Raw genomic sequence first — 21,411 nt, 5'->3', positions numbered from 1 at the left:
GAAAAAAAGTGATTACTACAATGACAGAAGCAGCAAGGAACAAGGAAACCACCCACCTCAGTCTCCTCACACATATACATCTCTCTCTCTCTCTCTCTCTCTCTCTCTCTCTCTCTCTCTCTCTCTCATTTTTTGGAGCCAGATTCAACTCAAAATAGTCTTTTAACAAGGTAAGGGAAAGTATTTAATAAGCCTACTATGCTTAGCCCCATTTCTGATATCCTATTAATTCTCCATTCCTTTATATTGTGACACCTTCCTTAGTTTGTATGGAATGAAGTTTAGGGATCTCAGTAAAAGTGATTGACCATAGCTGTGTGGCCTTGGGCAAGCCACTTAACCCCATTTGCCTTGCAAAAAAGAAAACCTTTAAAAAAAGTGATTTGACCTTGGTAATGGAGAGGAATCCATAATGGTCAGTCAGTCAGATAACCCACTACCCATGAAGTCTGACTCCCTCTAAGACCTTATAGCAAGAATGAGGGTTCTTCTCCCAAGATGTTTTCTCTGGTTCCAGAGAGTTCTTATTACTTGCTTTCAATACATCTGACCAGTCAGCGCAGCAAAATCATCCCCCTGGCACTGCCTGCCCCAGAAGAGGTCAGTGAGACAAAAGTGAAGTCTGATGCTATTGTCCCTTATCTCTTGTGAAAGAGGCCATGTGTTGGAATGACTCCTTCTTTGACTTTACAAATAACGCTCATTATTTATAAAGTCAAAGTGGTACACATGACTACTGAATTTCAAAGTGCAATTTTGCTCAAGATCTTGATTTCCTCTCTATTCTTGTTCAATTCTATTTTGGGGTAGGAGTGTGTGGAGCAGACTGAGCACATGGAAACCCTAGGGACAGATGGGTGTTTCTGTAGAGATCCTCTGGGTGACCTTCTCATCTTCCCCAGGAGGTGGTGTGGGAGAGTTGTGTCTGACATACTGTGGACCCAGTTAAATTAATTCAATCTTGGCAGAGGACAGCAAAGTCAGAACACAAAGAAAACAGGAGCCTTCGGAGAGTTTCAAGGTACTCAATTTTATTTACCTATTCGACAAACAAAAGAACAAAATAAACATGCACATATTTCAAATACAGTTCTAAACACTTTGTGGATCTAAGTACCATATCAAGAAATCATCAGAGGAAACATCATGTTGTTTGAGGTAATGGTCCTTCTTTGCAAGAGGGCCATGCTGAGGATTCTTGAATTTGTGGTCAGACTCCAGAACCTTCCCAAGGCAGACCATTCCTGGATGGGCTTCCAATTAACTGGCCACAAATATCATCCTAACTTCTTCCACCCTCAATAGTAATGAAATCCTCACTTGCTCTGCACACCCTCTGCCCACATTTTTCCCACAGAACACAAAATTAGTGCTAATTTTTCCTAAAATAGATACCAAACAACAGGATTCTGCTAGAAAATCCTTAGAGATTGAGATCTAAGAATAGGGCAAGTGCCCATACACAGCTGCAAAACCAAAGGCACTGGGATAGGTGGCCCAGTTATCAGGTTCAACTAGTAAAATTAACAACTGAAAGTAAGATACAAAATGATTAACAAGTCAGTAACAACTGGAGCCTATGTAGTACTTTGGAAGATTCTACCATTTAAAAAAGTCTACTTGAAAAATGCAAAATCTCCTCCTACATAGGCAATTTTATTCACCAATATGACAAATTCTGAACAAGAGAATTGAATGGTTCACCATAGCTAGTTAAAAATAATGGATGATTTCTTTTTTGTGATTTAGGCTTTGGTGTGAAAATTAGGGTCAGAAATCAGTGCTGACCTGTGGTCCTACCTAAAGATAAGGAATCAGATTAGATGACCTCTTAAGGTCACTTTCTAGCCCTTAAATTTTGTTAACAACTTCAGACCCACAACAAGCAACCCCTAAAGCAAGCCTCAAAATTTCATGGTGTATGTACAAACTATACAATTGATATGTAATCTCATTTTTTAAAATGGAGGGGAATTTAGCTGCTACTGAGACCTTAAAAAAAAATCACCTTCTAGATTGTGTACAACTCTCCTCCTCCACCCCTTCAGGAAAAAAACAGAGTTCTCTGCTCTATTCGATAGGGTACATACAATATGGAAGACACATTACAACCTAGACCAAATAACAATCAGTTCAAGTCACCAGATAAGACAGGGTTGCCAGCTAGGCACAGAGATGTGATTTTTTTTTTAAATAAAGGTTGCTTTGTTGAATAGTTCTCTACTTAGAGAGTTTAGATTACATTCCTCTTGGATAAACAACTGGTGTCTAAATCACTACCCTAGAGTTGGAAGAGGGAGAGGAGAGGAAGACAGTGTAGACACTGTTTATAAGTCATGGTTTTAAGCAACATAGCTCAGTCACGTTTTTTGTTCTGTAAAAAATTTCAAATATTTAAAAATCCAAAAATGTCAAAAGATGCATTGGAAAAGCTGGTGAATTTGCTGCCATCTGGGTAACATATATAGAGGACTTGGCTTGCTACCTTTCTCTTTGTCCTGGCAACACCCCATGGAACCTATGTAACAACATAATCCAGATCTTTCTTTTTTTCTGGGCACTCCTCCCTGGGACTGGGAGACCTTTAGAGAAGGCACATTTATCTGCAAACATCTGGATCACATGACTCTTCAAAATGTCAGCATCTATAAAGTCTAAATAAGGCCAACAAATGGAGGCCCTGGAATCACAGTTAAAGTGCAAATAATTCTACTCTGGAAAGACTTAGGGAGACATTCAATGCCCAGCTCCCATTCCCAATAAAGAGACTTAGGGAATAATATTGCAACAGTAGAATATAAAATCCTACAATGAAATATAAGTTCCTTAAGGGCAGGGAACTGGTTATTTGTTTGTTTTTTGTTTGTTTTACAAAGTAAGAACCTAACACAGTGCCTTGGAAGAAGTAAGTGCTTCATGAATATAGGTTAGATTCCATGGTTTGAATCTGCTGTATGCTCCTGAAAAGTTGTTTACTGTGCTTTCTATTTCCAATAAGAATGGGGTCTAAGAGTTTAAGGCAATGTTTGAGAACTAGTTTCCAATTTGGAGAAAAGGTTAAATAAGGAAGTGCTAAGAGAGGGATATTCAGTACCCAAAAGGGGAGAAAAGGAAATTCTAACAGAACATTTCTCCGTTTTCAGTTAACACTAGATGAGAGATAAAGAAGAGAGGTGAAGATGGAGAGGGAGGGAAGGAGAGAGTGAAAAAAACAGAGAGGAGGGAGAAGTAGGGAGGAAGGGAGAGGGGAGAGAGAGAGAGAGAGAGAGAGAGAGAGAGAGAGAGAGAGAGAGAGAATTTTTTTTTAAATCCTTTCAGGCAGTATCAGCAATCATTTTTTCAGGGAAGGTCCTGTAGGTTCCCCCATCTCATTAATGCTTCTCAAGATTTTAGCACTGGGGGACAGCTAGGTGGTGCAGTGGATGAAGCACTGGCCCTGGAGTCAGGAGTGCCTGGGTTCAGGTCCGGTCTCAAACACTTGGTGATTGCCTATCTGTGTGGCCTTGGGCAGGCCACTTAGCCCCATTTGCCTTGCCAAAAAAATAAATTAGCACTGGAGTCAGAGTATTCAAAAATCTATACAGAAGAAAATGGAGGAAGAGGTAGGAAGGAAAGACTCTCAGATAGCCCTTATGGAAGAGACTGCATTATGAAGGCACTCTGGAAGAATGGAATCAAAAGTCAGCTTAACTTGGGTTCCAAGATCAAGAACTTAGATTTTCAGCTCCCTTGGTTCACTGGGCTTGCCCTTCTCTTTCTAAAAGGTTGACCTCTACAAATACAAGACATGGAACAGTCAAGTCTTGCTGATTCTCTCCTATCAAAAGGTTTATCCTCTTATATTATTAATTAACAGTTAGTTGCTTTATTCTCTTACTCCCAAAGGATTAACAGGATAAATACTTCTCCATACCAAAACTGTCAAAGTGACTAAATCTAAACCATACCTATTTGAATTAAGCCATCACAAATATGCCCCATACCCCCATTTCCCTCTTACATGAGACAAAACCCAGCTCTCCCCAGGGCACTTCTAACAATGTCAGTACCATAGCCAAGGTGGTTATCATATGTGCAGGATATGGCAGGAAAGGTTGTGGGGGGGGGATGATGGAGAGGGGGCATGTAGGATAATTCTGCACATCTTTCCATCCCCCAGAACACATGCCTGGCATTGATACTGTATTCAGATGCCCTTTGTGAGTATACAAAATTTCTTATTAGAATTGTTTAACATACCCTTGAGGAGATGGACAGGAAAAAGAGGACAACCTTCAGCTCACCATAGCACCTGGCAAACACAGCTTTGCCCTCAGCACTCACTGCTAGCTGTCTAAAGGAGCAATGCCAACTTATCTTAACTCTGTCCTGGAATGGAATGTGTTTCAAAAGGGCACAAACAAGTTTGAGTCCAGAAATTGGCTGCCATACCTACCTGGACAATAGCAACAGAGTATAATTTTGGGGAGCCCTTGCTGCCTGCTAAACTTCATCTGCCCCCCCCATTCTCCAGCACTTCTGGCATATACAAGCACCAACTATTTATCCAAGGCATCTAATACTTAAAGTTTCTTTATAATGGAATGATGAGGTCAGTGAAGTCCCTAAGAGCTACTCTGTTTTACTCTAAGTCATAAGGGCTAGAATTGGTACTACAAACCAGGTCTCCTAAATCCACTCTACCCTGCATATTTCCAGCTCTCTTCACACTTTTCTATCCAATCAAAATAACTGACACTCTAAGTCTATAATCAGTCTACCATTTTGACCCAATCAGAACAACATTTGTATATAACTCCTTGGGGGCAGACACTGGATTTTTTCCCCTTTCTTTGCATTCTCAAAATTTAGCACAATGCCTGACAAATAGCAAAAACTTAAAAAATTCAATATGGCAAATGGTCGATTGGTTAATATCTAATGAAAGGGAATCTAGACCTTCAAATGTGGCTGCTTAGGCCAAGCATTCACTGTCTAAGAAGCTGCCCATTATCACCACAGAAAAACTGAATTGACTAGTGATAATTTGCTCTAATAGTCTATTCTTAAACAAATGCCTCCTACAAAGGGAGGGAAGACTGAAGTGCTCCAAAGTTCCTGTGTGAATTTCCCAAAAGGGATCTGAGAGGTGTTGGGACTATCTCCTTACCCATCCCACAGACAGCAGTGACATTTATACAAGTCCCAGACCAAGAGATTTTCCAAATACATGAAGATTGCCTCCTCCTCAGAAAGAAAGAAAATGGAAATGGGGGGGGGGGATAAAATTGGAGTCACAGGGATTCTATATAAATTATAATCTCAGAAACTATGAAGAAAGGAAGCACAAAAGGACACACATTAGGATAAGACCAGAGCAAGCACCAAGTTGAGAAAGCAGATGTAATACAACAGTTAGAGAAGTAGCTTCCTCAGGGCTATGAGAAGTTCCAAACTCAGAAGATACTAAAGACAAAATTTGGAAACATAAAGCCCAGATACCTCTGAGCATCCCATTGGGTCCTGATGGATGTGGTTTTTAACTTGTGGATGGGTCATCCTATCCCAAGGAGAGGTAGTAAAGCCACAAAGCTATTTCAATAGGCCTTTTGTAACTTTGGGAGGAAAAAAAAGGGGTGGGAAGGAAGGAAAGAATTTTCCTAACATGTTAGGTGTATTAAAATATCCATTCCATTTGATGAATATTATTGTCTGTGTATTGTCAGTGCTCAGGATTTACTTTAGGGCAGGGGGAAGAAGTCAGATGTTGTTGTCTCAAAGAGTTGGAACATGCAGCATCCTCAAATAGTCCCAGATTCTAGCTCTGTCCTTCTAATCGGCCCAGAGAGGTCATTGGCTTTGGCAGGGCAGCTGTTGCTGTTGGAAATAAGCCCGGGAGCCAGTGGGAAAGAGAGACCTTTCCCAGTATGTGCTCCCCAGAAGAGCCTTGGGCAGAATACAGACCATCTCCCCACCCCCATTCAACACACTTTAGCAGCCCTTCTAACAACTCTTGAATTCAAAATCAAACCCAAGGAAAGGATAGACCAAAAACACAAAACCCAGCTTCTCTGCCAATGAATAAGATTTAGAGTTCATTTCTTGTGAAGGGATGTATGGGCCCCAGGGCTGGGATTAATTATGTTTCATATACTCCTACAAGAGGGGTAAGGCCAGGAAGATCACCAGGCATGGGTTACATGGAAAGAGTAAGGGAAGGGGAAAAACCCCTTCAGATTTAAGCTCCACTGTGGAGCCACCAGCAAGAAACCAATTTTCCCTCCCTCTATTCCTTCCACAGGTACCACACAATTTCCATGCATCATTATGATCAAAATTGTGATAGTCCATGAAGGGTCTTAAAGGGGAGAGAGAGGAGAGAGAAGAAAGTAGGTAAGTATATTTAGTATAATGGGACTTGGAAGGTGAAGGAAAATGGGGTATTCAGTACATGTGTCTCCCACACACCCACAAACAAAGCATGTTAATAACAGGTTGGGGAAAGAAAGAGAGGTGTTTGGATGCTGAACAGTTCCTTCCAATCTCCTTCTTGGGACTTTGTCTCTTCTCTCCCTTATAACTCATATCCAAATGCCTGTCCTACAAGACCCCAGTAGAATGTGACCAAGGTCAAAACCTTGGCAGGGCAATGTGTCACACCAGATCTGGGAATGACTGAAGTTGGCTGGTTCAAAAACAGTCTCATGCTCTGGGTTAGAATTAATTGGAGATATGGAAGGTTGAGTAAGTCCTAGGTGATTAGTAAAAAGGAAATGTGACTGGGTTTGGGTAAGAACACACACGGTTACACCACGGGAACGCTGACTTGGGTCTTCGGCGGGTCAGCCCCTTCTTGAGCATCCAGAGCACGGAGAGGGCTGAGGGGCTTGAGGGGCCGGCTCCCAACACTGTAATTTCTCGGGCGCTTTATTGTATCCGAACTGGACAGAGGCGTAAAGCTGTTCCTTCTCATCCTTACAGGGGTTTGGTTCTTGGGGAGGTTGTTCTGATTAGAAATGGAGGGACACCATAGGAATGAAAGCCAAGCCAAGAGCTCATTCACAAAGGTTTAACCACTTCCCTGATTTCTGATTTTCTGTCATCCAAAGACCTTACCACAAAACAGCATCTAAACAGTTTCTCTTACCACTGGGCATCTGAAAGGATTGTAGTCATAGCTGATAACTCATCTGGTCCTATAATCTCTTGGGCTCACAGAGGACAGATTTCTCTTAGGTTTCATCAGCTATCAGGAATAGTTCTGGGAATAAAGCTGAAACTTCCCAATTCCTTGCTCTACTGTTCTCTGAAACAACCCTGTCTGTCAAGTGGGGGACCTTCCCAGAAAAAAAGAGCCAATGTTTTCCACCTTTAACTAAAATTTCAGGACCCTATTTTTAAATGTCATGATACTATTATAGAGAATAATAACAATAATTATAATAATAACCCAGTGTCCATTCCCATCACAAAAGAATGCACTAGCCAGAAGACTAGTCTGCAACAGTGATCTTTCCAGGGAGCATCGCAGTGCCCTCCAGCACCCAGTTCTCTTGCAACCCAAGACTCAAGTCTGACAATAGAAAAAAGAAGCCTAGGAGTCCTTCAGCTGGGAAATACTTACAGTAGGCTTGTCTCGGTGAGTGTTCACAGCTTCCACATTGAGCTTTATTGTTTCCACCTTGCATCCTGATGAAGAAGGGAAGAAAGAATAGAAACATTCTTAGATAAAAAGTTAATAGAAGATTCATTGAGATCCAGTGTGGAGAAGAGTCCCAACAAGCTGACCCTCTTTCATCTGACTAAGAGAAGAACCCAAGCATCATTGAACTTGACTTTTTAAAAGTGGGCCTCAGGATCTTTCTTTGACAATGTCTGTTAACCTCTCAGCAAACTGCTAAGGAAACTCTGTACTTGGATTCTCCTCAATTTCCTCCTCACCTCCCAGTTTAGCCCCCAACTTCATAATTACCATAGGCCACAGGTGTGAGTTTGAAGATGGTATGGAGTGGGCACCTCAAGTATGGCAGCTCATCTGAAACCAGAAACATAGAAAGTAAATAGAACTGAATTTTGGCTCTTTCTGTATCCCTCCAGGGCCTAGCAGAGTATCTGACATATAAGAGGAGCTTAATAAATGTTTATTGACTGATTCATTGACTAATATTCCCCCTAGGCAATAAAGGAAAGGAGTCAGATTAGAATGGGGAGAGCTTGGAGGACTTCAGCTTTTTTTTTTTTGATGACCCCTTGCCTGCAGTGTCAGAATACCCCTGCTGCAATTTCCACCAATGGACTCCATTCTGTCCTATTGATACTGAACCCTAAGTTACAAGGTGATCGAGGTAGAAAACAGATTTGTTGCCAACATGAGCTAACTGAAGCCAAGTAAAGGAGATGGAGCTAAAGGAACTGGATGGCAGGATTTAGGTAGACCTTGGAGGAAAAAAGAATTCTATGAAGACCTCTCGTAAACCCCCATGAAGAACGCCTTCTGTGGACTAGAAAATTGTTATCAGTCTGGAAGTTAGGGAAACAAGGAGGCTCAGAGATGATACCCCTTCTTTCCTTACTTCCAACCCACAAACAACCATCCTCCTGCCTCTGCCTCCCCTATTCTTTCTCCCTTAAAAAATAGGGATCTTTCTCCCTGTGTTGTTTCATGCCTCAAACATGCAAGTTCAAAGACTAGAAGATAGCCTTTCTTAAGATGTAGGAGAACAGTAAGAAATCAGAATAATGAATAGGGAGAGGAGGCATCAAGTCTCCCAAAACTGCACACTTGACTAACTCAGTGGCCAATGAGACCTAATAAGTCAGAAAGGTACTGCAGATGAGGGTTTTTGTAGCAGCAGGGTTGGGCATGTCAGGGAGCATGTTCAATAGCCAGCCTGAAATACCTACTCTCAGGATCAGGGATAAAATGCCAAGGGATTCTGGCACCATCAATAGATGAGGCTTTCCTGCCCTCATTTCCACTCCCCCCACCCACCTCCCCTACACATAGACTCTACCCCTCCCTGGCACCTGCACTCTTGTCCAAGAAGTAGGCCAGCAGGCAGCGCATGACAGCCTGGTGGGAGATGACGAGGACGTTGCCCTGGCGCTCTAACTCCATGATGACCGGCTCCAGCCGCTGTACTAAGTCCTGGTATGACTGGAGGAGGAAGCCAGAATCAAGTTGGCAGCTGAGTTTCAGTCAAATGATTCCTCTTTTTCTTCTTCCTTCCCCAGCTGGTTTCACTCCAGCAGGCACAGAGACTCCATGTCGCCAGCTAAGTTCTCTTCTTACCCCCAACCCTGAGCCTCGTGTCTCTTAGGAATGCTCAGACCTTTCAAGAACAAGGTTCAGACTGAGAAACGCCTCAGGTCATTGAGAAAGGACTGGAACTCAATCTGGTTTCTTTTTTGTCCCAGTCAAGACCTATTGGGGCTTTTAAGAAAGCCAGATGCAATAAAAAGAGTGCTGGGCTTGGAGTCAGGAAGACATAAATTCAGATCTGATCTCACACACTTACTAGCTGTGTGATAATGCATAAGTTGCTTAACTACTCTCTACCTCAATTTCCTCATGTTTTGTAGTTCAGTCATTCCAGTTGTGTCCAACTCTTCATGACCCAATTTGGTGTTTTCTTGGCAAAGATACTAGACTGGTTTGCCATTTCCTTCTCCAGCTCACTTGACAGATGAGGAAACTGAGGCAAATGGGGTTAAGTGACTTGCCCAGAGTCACACAATTAGCAAGTGTATGAGGCAAAATTTGACCTCTGGAAGATGAGTCTTCTCTATTCACCATATCACCTAGTGACCCATATGTCAATATGGGACCATATGTCAATAATATAATCATGGCACTTCCCTCTTAGAGCTGTTATGAGTATAAAATGAGATAATTTATAAGTGTTTTAAAAATCTTTAATACTGTGTGTTAGCTATTATAAGCTATTATTTTCTTGTTAGTTAAAAATCAAGATATGATTTCCAATCTATCCTACAAAGGAGCACCTCCTTCCCAGGATTCTAATGAAGAATAAATGAAAGAATATCTGTAAAGTACATTGAAGTTGTTAAGTGCTATTAACCCTCATCTTCCAGTATAATTTGATTCTCTTGGTGTGGGGTATTCAGAAAGCATATGCTAACTTGTTTATAGGAATTCAGTTTAAAAAGACAATAAAGTTACCTTGGGTGAGCAGAAAACACATCAGACCCATTTTATATAGCCAGGGTAGGAGTAGAGGGAGGGATGAGAATAAGACTGTAGAAGTTTATTCTTTATCATTTTATTTTTATTACTAGGATGTATTAGTGCTATGTCTCCTTTCCCAAAGATCAGGACAAATAGCTCTGCACCTTCCCAATCCCCCCAACCTAAAATGCAATAAATTTGATTCAGCCTAAGTAGAAGCAGAAACATGAATCAAATGAACCCTTGAGTATTCTCCTAGACCAGAAGAATCATGATTAACTCCTCCCAAGATCTGACCTCCTCCAGTACATTATTCTACAAAGTCTTACCTCCCCTCCAGGGTAACGATACAGATACTTCTCTTGATCCCGAAGGGCAAATTCTTCTGGATATTGCTTCTCAATCTCCTCATAGGTCATCTCTTCACACACACCCTACAAAAAAGCCAAAATTTGTTGAGCATCCCAGAAGACATGGTAATAAGCCCACCCCATTCATGATTATGAAAAGTTACTTTGCCACTAGGGCAGCTAGGTGGTATAGTGTATAAAGCACCAGGCCTGGAGTCAAGAGTACTTATGTTGAAATTTGGTATCAGACACTTTCAAACCATGTGACCGAACAAGTCACTTAAACTTGGTTGCCTCAGTTTCCTCATCTGTAGAAAGAACTAGAGAAGGAAATTAAAATCTCTCCAGTATCTTTCCCAAGAAAACTCCAAATGGGGTCATGAAGAGAATATCCTTAATGTATGGGGTGAGATGAGACTTTAATTTAAATAAGAACTTTGGGAGTTAAGAGAGAATAGTATGAGGAAGATTAGGAATGAGGGAGAACTGAAGAGGTAAGAAAATATTAATAAGAAATGTTTTAAGAGGGAAAGGGAGGAGAGAGAAGAAAAGAAAAAATGACATTGGATTTCAAGGGGTTAAGAATCTAAGACTGAATAAAAAAAGAGAGTTTGAGGTATAATTAACCAACAAAAGTAGAAACTAAGGCTTCATTTACTTCCTTTTACATGACCAGGAAAAGGACACTCAAATGGAACAAAATAACTTGAGCAGACCTTTTCTAAGGTCTGCTCTAAGCCAAAGCCCAAGAATCACAGTGGTTAGATTTGAAAAAAGAAAAGTTCATAATCTGCTCTTCACAGTGCTGGGGGAGGCAGGAAGAAAGTATCTACTGGGGTTTTACTAGAGACTCCACTGTCCCACTGTTCTCTTTTGCTATAAGTAACTGCCAAAATGATGAACTCTTTGGGGTTCCTGTCCCATAAAATAAGGAAGAGGAGTACTTCTCTGCTATGTACAACTCCTTGTTTGGAATTTGGAGTTTTCTTGGCAAAGCTATTGGAATAGTTTGCCATTTCCTTCTCCAGTTCATTTTACAGATGAGGAAACTGAAGCAAACATGGTGCACTGACTAGCCCAAGGTCACACAGCTAGTAAGGGTCTCAGGTCAAATTTGAAATCAGGAAGATGAGTCTTCCTCACTGCACTGTGTCAACAGCCAACCCACCCTTAACAACTGTCTACTTACAGCATCAATCTCATTCAGGATCTTCCACTGCTCATATGTCACCCCGAGGGACTCTGCAGTCTGGATGGTTCTCTTTAGCTGGCTGGTCCATACTTTGAGGTCTACAATCTCCTGTTCCTCCAGGAACTTCCTAAGTGCTTGAGCAAACTTGGAGGAAACAAAAGAAGGCAATCATTTCAAAGTGAGAATGGCAGAGAAGATAGCCAAGATAGCTATCAACAAGGATCTAAAAAGTCATAACTCCATCCAAGAGGAAATGGACATGTTGAAAAGGGATACAACAGATGACTGACTCCAGACAGGACCAGAACTAATGAAGAAGTGAGACCTGCCCCCATCATCCTTAAATTAGGGCAGGACTATAAGATGACAGGTGAGCACCATTCCTATTCTGCAAACTACTGTAAGCAACACTAAGAATGTAAATGTGGATGCAAGAGAGGCCAGTGGGTGAGCAGGATGACACCAACAATGACCAAGATGCCTCTTGATCCACTGACTGCTTGCTTACCTGTTTTCCTCGGGATGAGAGTCCAGAGTCACCCCCAATCTTGCCCAATAGGTTGAACTCACTCTCTCCATGGCGACAAAGATAGATGGTTCGGGGCTGGATGTGAATGTTCATGAGGTAGTATACAATCTTGCTCTGGATGTAGTCCTGTACACGGTTCACTAGGAACCGCTGCCCCACATTGATCACCTTGATGAAAGACAGATCCCTGGCATAGAAGAGAAAAAAAGAGAAGAATTCCTCCTGAGGTGAGATCTTGTGTAAATAAACTGGGGGGAGAAGACTCAGAATGTGGACCCTCAATATGAATCCCAAGAGCTAGTCTCACCTCACCTCACCCCTGAACTGTATATTCATCCTGATCGGCCCATTAAAAAAAATCATTTTTGTCCAAATAAGATGAAATACAATTTACTTTTACTTGATTAAAAACACAAAGTGCCTATTCTAGGGGATACCCTGGCAGAGACATGGAAGCTGTAGTCCACGTTCTTAAAGAGATCAACTAAGCAGTGAAGTAGCTAGAGTCCAGGGTCTTGATTCAGGAAGAAATGAGCAGTTCAAAACCTCCTTCAAACATTTACTAGTTGTGTGACTCTGGGTACGTCCCTTAAGCTCTGTCTATCTTGATTGGTCAGTAAGTCAAGAAATATGTATTAAATACCTACCACATGGAGTCACATGTACTAAGCCCTAAGGATACAAATATTGGAAATTCATATTCATTCCCTGCCCTCAGAAAGCCTACAATCTAAAGGGAAAAGATAACACAAAAGGAACAGGAAAAGCAGGAGGTGGGGAGACATCCTCATGTAAAAAATGAAAATAATAACATCACTTGATTCCTAGGGTTGCTGTGAAGATGAAATAACTTATGTATAAAGTGCTTTGCAAACCTTAAAGAATTCTATAAATTTTTGTTATAATTATGGATGTTATTATTATTATTATTATTAGACCATCAAGGGGGCAGCTAGGTGGCGCAGTGAATACAGCACCGGCCTTGGAGTCAAGAGTACCTGGGTTCAAATCCAACCTCAGACACTTAATAATTACCTAGCCATGTGGCCTTGGGCAAGCCACTTAACCCCATTGCCTTGAAAAAAATCTAAAAAAAAAAAAGGCCATCAAAAGTGGCAAATTGAGATATGCTGGAGCTAGCTTATAGAAACTTGTGAGATTATTAAATTGGATGGATAGAGCACCAACCCTGGAGGCAAGAGGACATGAGTTCAAATCCAGTCTCAGACACTTAATACTTACTTAGTTGTGTGATCTTGTGCAAGCCACTTAACCCCATTGCTTTGCCAAAACCAAAAAACAAATTTCAACATGAGCATTTACATCTCAGAATTGGCAAATGCTACAAATTAGGGCTTGATTTGTTTTTGTCTTGATTGTCTAGACTTAAGAAAGTGATGGAGAAAAATTACAAGTGCTTTTTTTAAGGTAGGTTAAAGGTAAAAGTGTGTTGTGAGGACACTGATTTTGCTTCCAAAAGCTGGTTGTTAAACATTTACCAGCACATCATATCTCTGAATTTTGTAACCACAGTAATATCAACATGGAACATAAAGGAGCATCCTGGATTTAGAACTTAAAAGGACTGAGTGATCAAAGTCAAATCCAACTCTCTTATTTTACTGATGAGGAAACTGAAGTATAGAACACAAGTTGACTGTTCCAAAGACAGGTACTAGTACTTGTCAGTCAGGATTTGAATTGTACTGTCAAAGAAAGACCCTAGGTGGCACCTTGGTGCATAGAATGCTCTACATACAATCGAGATGACAAGAGTTCAAATTCAAACTCAGATACTATTAGCTGTATTACACTGGGCAAGTTGCCTAACCTCTGTTTGCCTTAACTTCTTCATTTGTATAAAGGGAATAAAATTAGCCTTACTACCTTACAGTGTGTTGTGAGAATTAAGTAACATCTGTAAAACACAATACAGCTTATATACTTTCCATTCTCCCTCTCATCCCCCACTTTCTCACTCTCAAATGGAAGCCATAATGACACAATATCTAGATATGAAGGGTTAGATACCAAAAACCCTTCAATGCTTACACCACATAAGCCTCTGAGTCTCACTATCTCTTTGCCCTTCCAAATGATATAGGTGAGAAATTATGGAATCCCAGGACCATGGGAGGTTCAAATTTGCTAAAAGAATGGAGAAGGGTATAATCCTATGTTCTCCCTACCACAATACCTTGATTCCCCACTCCCAAAACCCCCAAAACAAATTGTGTGACGGTCAAGGACTCAAGTCTCACTTGTCATAGTGGTCAGGGTCAAGAGGCCGATAGGTGACTTTGTAACACTCGATTCTCTTCAGGAAGTCCTCCATCACATTCTCCCTGTTCCTCTCTGGGTAGTCTGGGCTTGAGACCTTCACTTCCTGAAAGATAAGATTAGTTGAGTTTCAGTCATAACACAAGTTTCCTTCTGATACTTTCTCTTTGCTACCTTCCCTTTTCCCCACATGCCTTGGCTAGTGAACCTAAGTCAGTCTATTGAGGTCAATAATTTGCTTCAACTGGAAAAACCTTAATCTCTGCCTCCACCCCCAATCCATCTTCCCTAACTCTGGCAACAGGGATGAAGTGCAATAACTAGGGAGAGTCATATGATTTTCAATAGCCTAGGGGCAGGTTCAACTTTGCTAAATCTCTTCCTGAACCTCAGCAACTTTCACCTTTTCCTGGGAAAACTAAGATATGATAGGAAAAAAAGGGATGGGAGAGCTCCAGGAATTTTTTCTTACTCTTACTAACAATAATACTAATATTATTATTGCTAATGATTACATAACTAATAAATTATGATGACGATGACAATGATGTTTCATATCTATGTGACATTTGGGGGGGGGTGCAAGGCAAACAGGGTTAAGTGGCTTGCCCAAGGCCACACAGCTAGGTAATTATTAAGTGTCTGAGGCTGGATTTGAACTCAGGTACTCCTGACTCCAGGGCCAGTGCTCTATCCGCTTCCAGTCATGATTCATATCTTTGAGCCAGGATTTCAGACTGTGAAGCTGACTTGCTTTGGATTCCCCAGGTCATGTTTCTTTCCAGTTCTATATGTCAGTTTTCTTATCAGTATTTTCCCTTCTATCCAAACTTGTCCCTGATCCCCAGAAGAAGTTAGTAAGGAGGAACAGGATATACCACAAAGATGGAAACTCTTGAACAGTGATTACTTTCAGTATTAAGTTTTGGTTCCTTTCCATCATCAACCAGGAAGGCTCATGTAAGACCTTAAAGGACTGAATGTGGCCATGAGGATGGAGTATTACCCACCAGAATGTTGGCTGCAATCACATCTGGATCATCACAGACAGATTCCACAAAGAATACCTAAGGAGAAGGGAGATGGAGCAGAGTTAAGAATTGTGAAAGGGCTAAATAGCTAACAATACATTTTCTTTCCTATGCATCTCTTGGGGAAAATTAACCTTCAACCTGCCCTTCAAGAACACACACACACACACACACACACACACACACACACATTTATTTAGATGGGCTTTGAGCATATGGGCCAGGAGTCTAATAAAGGATCTGAAAAAAGGTGAGGGATTGGGATCCAACCCAAGGGAAGAGTCTAAACAGCTAATTCCCTCCTCAACTACTCCCCAGCCCCACTACCCTAGCATCATGAGCCAGACCCAACCTTGAAGGCATTTTCCTTGGCAAAGTTCAAGATCAGGTCCCTTCTTTCCCGGGTGGTATTGGTAGCATCAAATACCTGAGGATGAAAGTGCATGGTACAGATTGGAGGGGGACAGGGGATAGTAGGGAATTGGAATACCTGTTATCTGAGTGGAAACTGATGGAGCTGAAAGGAGGAAGCTGAGCAGAGAGGGGAGGAGGGTGGAAGAGGATTGGCAATGCTTACTGCAATCTGACCACATTCATCAGTGAAATATGCCTTTACATCTTCTAGGGCCACCAGGGCACATTGTCTGTAAAAAGAGAGAATGGGTGATGCAGGTGTCCTAGAAGATTATACAGTGATAAAAGGGAAATGGCAAAATTTGATCAGTTAAGACACACATATTTGCTCCCTCTGTTCCCTTACTTTTCCTGGCTGGGCCCTACCTCATATTCTTAGCTTCCCCATGGGACCTTTTGAACCCTCCCCTCTAGCAGCTTTCTTTGGAGTCAGCTATCAAAAAGGCAGGAATGATTAGGTTAGATGTTGGAGGCTTCATTAGCCTCACTCCTTTGTCCTCAGTGCCTCTGGGTGATCAGTTGAATAAATTACCTCAGGAAATCCCCAGGATCTACTGTCTAAAAGGAAAGTCAACACCTGCCCTGCCCATTCATCTCTGTGACCATGGTTTGCCCATGCCTGCCCAGGCCTCATGGAGAGGGACTTACTTTCGGATCTTCATGGCTTCTTCGTTGTCATGCCGGAAGAAGTCATAGGATTTATATGACTTGACTGCTTCACGTCGATATACTCCAAGATTAAAAACTGTGGGGAAAAACTTCTACCCTTTAGCCCCTAAGTGTCATAATAACCCCAGAGTCAATGGGGTGTCCATGGCTTAGAAATTAGTCATTCCCCAGACCTGGCTAATCTATCTGGAAAAAACCAAGACCAGAAATATTGCCCTTGCTGAGCCTGTCCCCATAACCCCCATCACTGATCTCCTTCAGTCTGTTCCAAGCCTGGGAACAGATTTTTCCACCACTACCCGCCCCCACTCATCCCAGTCAACCAATTCAGAAAAGAGCTATAAATTTGCTGAGAGGCATTGACACTGACTCCCCAAGCCCAAGCAACCTCTAAGCCCCTACTCAAAGGTGCCTCAGAGTCTAATTCCTCTCTATCCCCCCCCACAGGGTAATGTCCCTACAAACTAAACTGCACCTACCTTTGGTTGGTACCCCAATCCAGTTGAGGTATCGGGTAAGTTTTTTGGATACATAGGTCTTGCCCCGGGCTGGCAGGCCAATCATTACAATAAGTGTTGGAGAATTTGTCATATAGGAGGCCCATGCTACAAAGAGAAGGGAGGGGAGGCCAAAGGATCATATTAGGGAGGCAAGAAGGCTGAAAATCTGATGAACTTTCTTGGGATAAGGTAGATCAAATTGAGGTTAATTGACATTTTCATATACTTTATGATAATTTCATGTTAATTTATGATCACATTTAGTAAATGTCAGAGACTGGATTTGAACCCAGGTCCCCTGATTCCATAGTCAGTGCTCATTCCCCAAGACTGAGCAAGGCATTTTACATGCATAACCTCACTAGAGCCTCATGGCAACCCTATGAAACAGGGACTATAGATATTATGACCTTCATTTTGCAGATAAGGGAACTGAGATTCAGAGGGGCTAAGCAATCATTTGTCCAAGGACACAGAATCAATTAGATGCCAAAGGCAGGATATGAATACAGATCTTTCCTAACTCTCAATTTAATGTCCTTTGTACTCCACCATACCACTCCATACCCCTAAAGAGTTTGAGATTCTTTCTTTTCAAATATCTGAAGATTACTCAGTGTCAAGATAGACAGATGCAGGAGAAGAGGAAAGAAAAGAAGATGGCCAATGCTGTCTCTGAAATGCTCTGACTAGTAACCAGGATAGTGAATATGACTTCTGGTACCAAAGTGATCCTAAGAGGCAATGACCATTGGCTGCCATTCCCCAGCAATTCCCTTCCCTTCAGAATAGATTCAAATTCTGGAACTGGTCATTATACCCCTAGTTCTTAAAAAAAAATGCCTCTACCCTTTCATGATAACTCAAGGCAGGATTATCCATGCACTTTTGAGTCATAGAATACCAGCCCAAGTTACCACTGAGAACCCTAAAGGAGGCAATATATTGAAACAGGAAAAAGAAATGCTAGATTTAAAGTCTGAAGACATATATCCTAAACCTGGTTCTGCTTGTGGCAAAGTACCTGGAAATGAGAAGACCTGAGTTTAAATCCAAGCTGAAAAACTTGCTAATCATGTAACCCTAGGAAAGTCACCTAAATCTCTGTTTGCCTCAGTTTCCTTATCTGAAAATGGGAATAAAAATAGCACCTACCATCCAGGTTGCTTGCAAGGATTGGATGAAATAAACATTTAAAAAACATTTAGTATAGAGTTATATAAATATTAGCTATTGTCACTATTATTAATTTCTGGTATGGATGAATCTGATTAAATTACTTGACCTTTTAGCTTTAGTTTCCTCATTTGCAAAATTTTAAACTACTTTGTTTTTGTCTTTTTATTACTAGTGCTTAGCAAAGGACCTTATGAAGTAGGTTCAATAAACATTGAACTAAAATGTTTTATTGAGTCTATAAAATAAGAGGGATTGGACTAGATGATATCTATGATCTCTTCTAGCTTTAAAGTCTATGAATTAGCAACTGTAGTCATTAACTCTGAGTTCTCCAGTGATCTATTCTCTGTGGTAGAGTCTCCATTATCTTCTTTCTAGTCCTGAAGATGAAACATGCTATGGATAAAGGTATGATGACACCTGTAGGAACCTTAAAGGGCACTGGGGTACCACTTGGTCGATTTAATGGTTAGGATGAAAACAAACAAGACACTGGAAATAGCAACAAATTTTATCAATCACAAATAATCCCTTCTGATTTTCAAAGTATCTATAGATCTAATCTCTCATTTGTCCTCATCCCAAGACTTGAAATTCATTCATTTTGTCAAGAAATACTGATTAAGTGCCAGGTACCTTTCTAGGTTTTGGGGCAGGGATTTTAACCTGGGGTTAAATCTAAAGAACTTCCATGAATTAAAAAAGTCAATGATAACTATAATTCAATGTAATTGGCATCCTTTGTAATCCTCTATTTTATTTTATACATTTGAAAACATTATCCTAGAGTCAGAACCATAATGACAGAGTAAAGACTCACCTGAGTTTTCCCAAACTTCCCTGCAAAAAAACTTTAAAATAATATCTTAAAACAGATTCTGGAGTGGCAGAACCAACAAAAAAAAAAATGGGGTAAAACAATTTTCCAGTCCAAAACAACTTAAGAAGTTGGCAGAAAAGGTTTGACTTTATTGGGATGAAAGTAAAGCATAGTCCACAGCAAGCCTTAGGGTGACTGAATTGGCAGCAACTTCCAGAGTTCACAGCCCATAGATGGTAAGGAGATCAGACAACTGTTCAAAAGGAGATTACAGGGGTTCCTTTGCTGGCACTGGGTGCAGATCTCTGTTTCATTGACCATACATGATTCTGGATTGCAGTATCAGGGTGAGGAGGAGCACTAGTATATTTGTCATAGGTCCAAGGTGGAAAAGAGTGCTTGTGGTTACTCACAGATCAGAACACAAGCCAGGAGAGCAGTGACCACACCTCTTCCCTCATTCATACAATCTTGAAAGAACTAAAAACTTATAGGCCCCTAGAAATAACTCTGAAAACAGCAGCATGAAGATCCTGAAGCTTAGGGTGGTATCCCCTCTACCCTGGGAGCAGGACTTTTAACATCAAGTTAAAAATCAATAAATAGAATAGAGTTTTGGGAAAAGCCATCCACATCCAGAGAAAAAATTATGGAATATGAAAGCAGAGTAAAACATACTGTGTTTCCCTTTTAAAACTTCTTTTGTTTTTTTCTTTCTCCCTCATAGTCTTCCCCTTAGTTCTATTAGTTTCACTAATAAGTAAATATGATTGTATATGTACAACCTAAATCAGATTGTTCTTTGCCATGGGGAGGAGGGAAGAAAAGGAAAGTGGAATAAAATGTGAAACTCAAAAGTTTGCAAAAGGAAGAGTGTTGAAAAGTGTGGAAGAGTGTTACATGTAACTGGAAAAAATAAAAAGAATTTTTAAAAAAAATAAGCTGGAAAAAAGGACAAAGAACAACAAAAATAGCCTCATCATAGAAAGTTATTATGGTGACAAGAAAGATTAAAATACAAACTCAGAACAAGATAATGAAATCAAAACAACCATATCCAAAGCCTCAAAACAAAAAAAAAATATGAATAAGTCTCAGGCCCCAAAAGAATTGCTAGAAGAGCCCCCAAAGGTTTGTGTTTTTTTTAAATCAAATAAAAGAGGTAGGGCAATAATTGGGCAAAGAAATGAAAGTAAAGCAGGAAAACATGAAAAATGGTTAACATCTTGGTAAAGGAGGCAAAAAAAACTAAAGAAAATAGCAACTAAAGAAAACAGAATATACTAAAGAGTAAAAGAGGCACAAAAATCCACTGAAGGTAAAAACTCCTTAAAAAGCAAAATTTGTTACTTGGAAAAGTTGCTACACAAGCTCACTGAAGAAAATGGTTCCTTAAAAATTAGAATTGGGCAAATGGGAGCTAGTGTCTCCATAAGACATTAAGAAACAATGAAACAAAATCAAAACTATGAAAAAAATGTCAGAAAATGTGAAATATTTCATTGGGAAAAAAAACAACTGACCTGGAAAACAAATCCGAGAGAGATTCTTTAAGAATCATCAGATGGGGGGCAGCTAGGTCTCACAGTGGATAGAGCACCAACCCTGGAGTCAGGAGTACCTAAGTTCAAATCCGGCCTCAGACACTTAATTACCTAGCTATATGACCTTAGGCAAGTCATTTGCCTAAGGAATATGTCTGTGCCAAATGTCTGTGCTTCCAAGTTAAAATGAAAATACCAAGAGCAGACAGAAAGAAACAATTCAAATATGTTGGAGGCATAGTCAGGAAAACACAAAACTTAGCAGTTTATACCTTAAAGGATTGGAGGGCTTAGAATATGCTATTCTGGAGGACAAGGGAGCTAGGATTATCATCTACCCAACAAAACTGAGTATAATCTTTTGGGGAAATATGAATATTTAATGAAAGAGAAGACTCTCAAGCATTTCTGATGAAAAGACCAGAGTTGAAAAGAAAATTTGATTTTCAAATATAAGACTTGAAAAAAGCATAAAAAAAATCAACAAGAAAGAAAAACCATAAGGAATTCCAGTAAGGTTAAATTGTTTACATTCATACATGAGATGTTTTGTCCTTTATCCTGGGAGGTAATGCCATGACATGTGATATGGATTTGAGTGAAGGGGTACTGTGCTAACTTACCAGCCTTACTCTGTCCTTCAGAACCAACTGGGTCCAGTGGCCAGATATGAATCAGGACTACTAGAGATGGCTCTGGATGCCAGCCAATCAGGGTTAAGTGACTTGCAAAAGG

At 40.7% G+C, this 21,411-nt stretch overlaps 1 protein-coding gene across 3 annotated transcripts in view; it reads right to left on the bottom strand.

Annotated features, from left to right (window-relative positions):
* The window catches only part of PFKFB2 (6-phosphofructo-2-kinase/fructose-2,6-biphosphatase 2), a 35,874-nt gene that overhangs the window by 4,676 nt on the left and 9,787 nt on the right, over positions 1 to 21,411 (bottom strand). Inside the window, exons 3-15 of one of the 3 annotated variants that reach the window (XM_074222550.1) lie at positions 17,113 to 17,238; positions 16,613 to 16,709; positions 16,128 to 16,194; positions 15,903 to 15,977; positions 15,530 to 15,586; positions 14,501 to 14,625; positions 12,219 to 12,426; positions 11,708 to 11,854; positions 10,498 to 10,602; positions 9,007 to 9,136; positions 7,952 to 8,014; positions 7,604 to 7,668; positions 6,783 to 6,985 (exon numbers count right to left, since the gene is read on the bottom strand). In XM_074222550.1, coding sequence (XP_074078651.1) covers positions 6,785 to 6,985; positions 7,604 to 7,668; positions 7,952 to 8,014; positions 9,007 to 9,136; positions 10,498 to 10,602; positions 11,708 to 11,854; positions 12,219 to 12,426; positions 14,501 to 14,625; positions 15,530 to 15,586; positions 15,903 to 15,977; positions 16,128 to 16,194; positions 16,613 to 16,709; positions 17,113 to 17,238 — 1,466 coding nt within the window. In that variant the 3' untranslated portion in view covers positions 6,783 to 6,784. Of the gene's footprint in view, positions 1 to 34; positions 6,986 to 7,603; positions 7,669 to 7,951; positions 8,015 to 9,006; positions 9,137 to 10,497; positions 10,603 to 11,707; positions 11,855 to 12,218; positions 12,427 to 14,500; positions 14,626 to 15,529; positions 15,587 to 15,902; positions 15,978 to 16,127; positions 16,195 to 16,612; positions 16,710 to 17,112; positions 17,239 to 21,411 lie in introns of those variants that run through there. The other 2 variants (XM_074222549.1, XM_074222551.1) reach the window with 2 other exon arrangements.

This window comes from Macrotis lagotis, chromosome 2 (assembly GCF_037893015.1).
Source record: "Macrotis lagotis isolate mMagLag1 chromosome 2, bilby.v1.9.chrom.fasta, whole genome shotgun sequence".
Lineage (NCBI taxonomy): Eukaryota > Metazoa > Chordata > Mammalia > Peramelemorphia > Peramelidae > Macrotis > Macrotis lagotis.
This window is presented reverse-complemented; position numbering and strand designations above follow the sequence as displayed.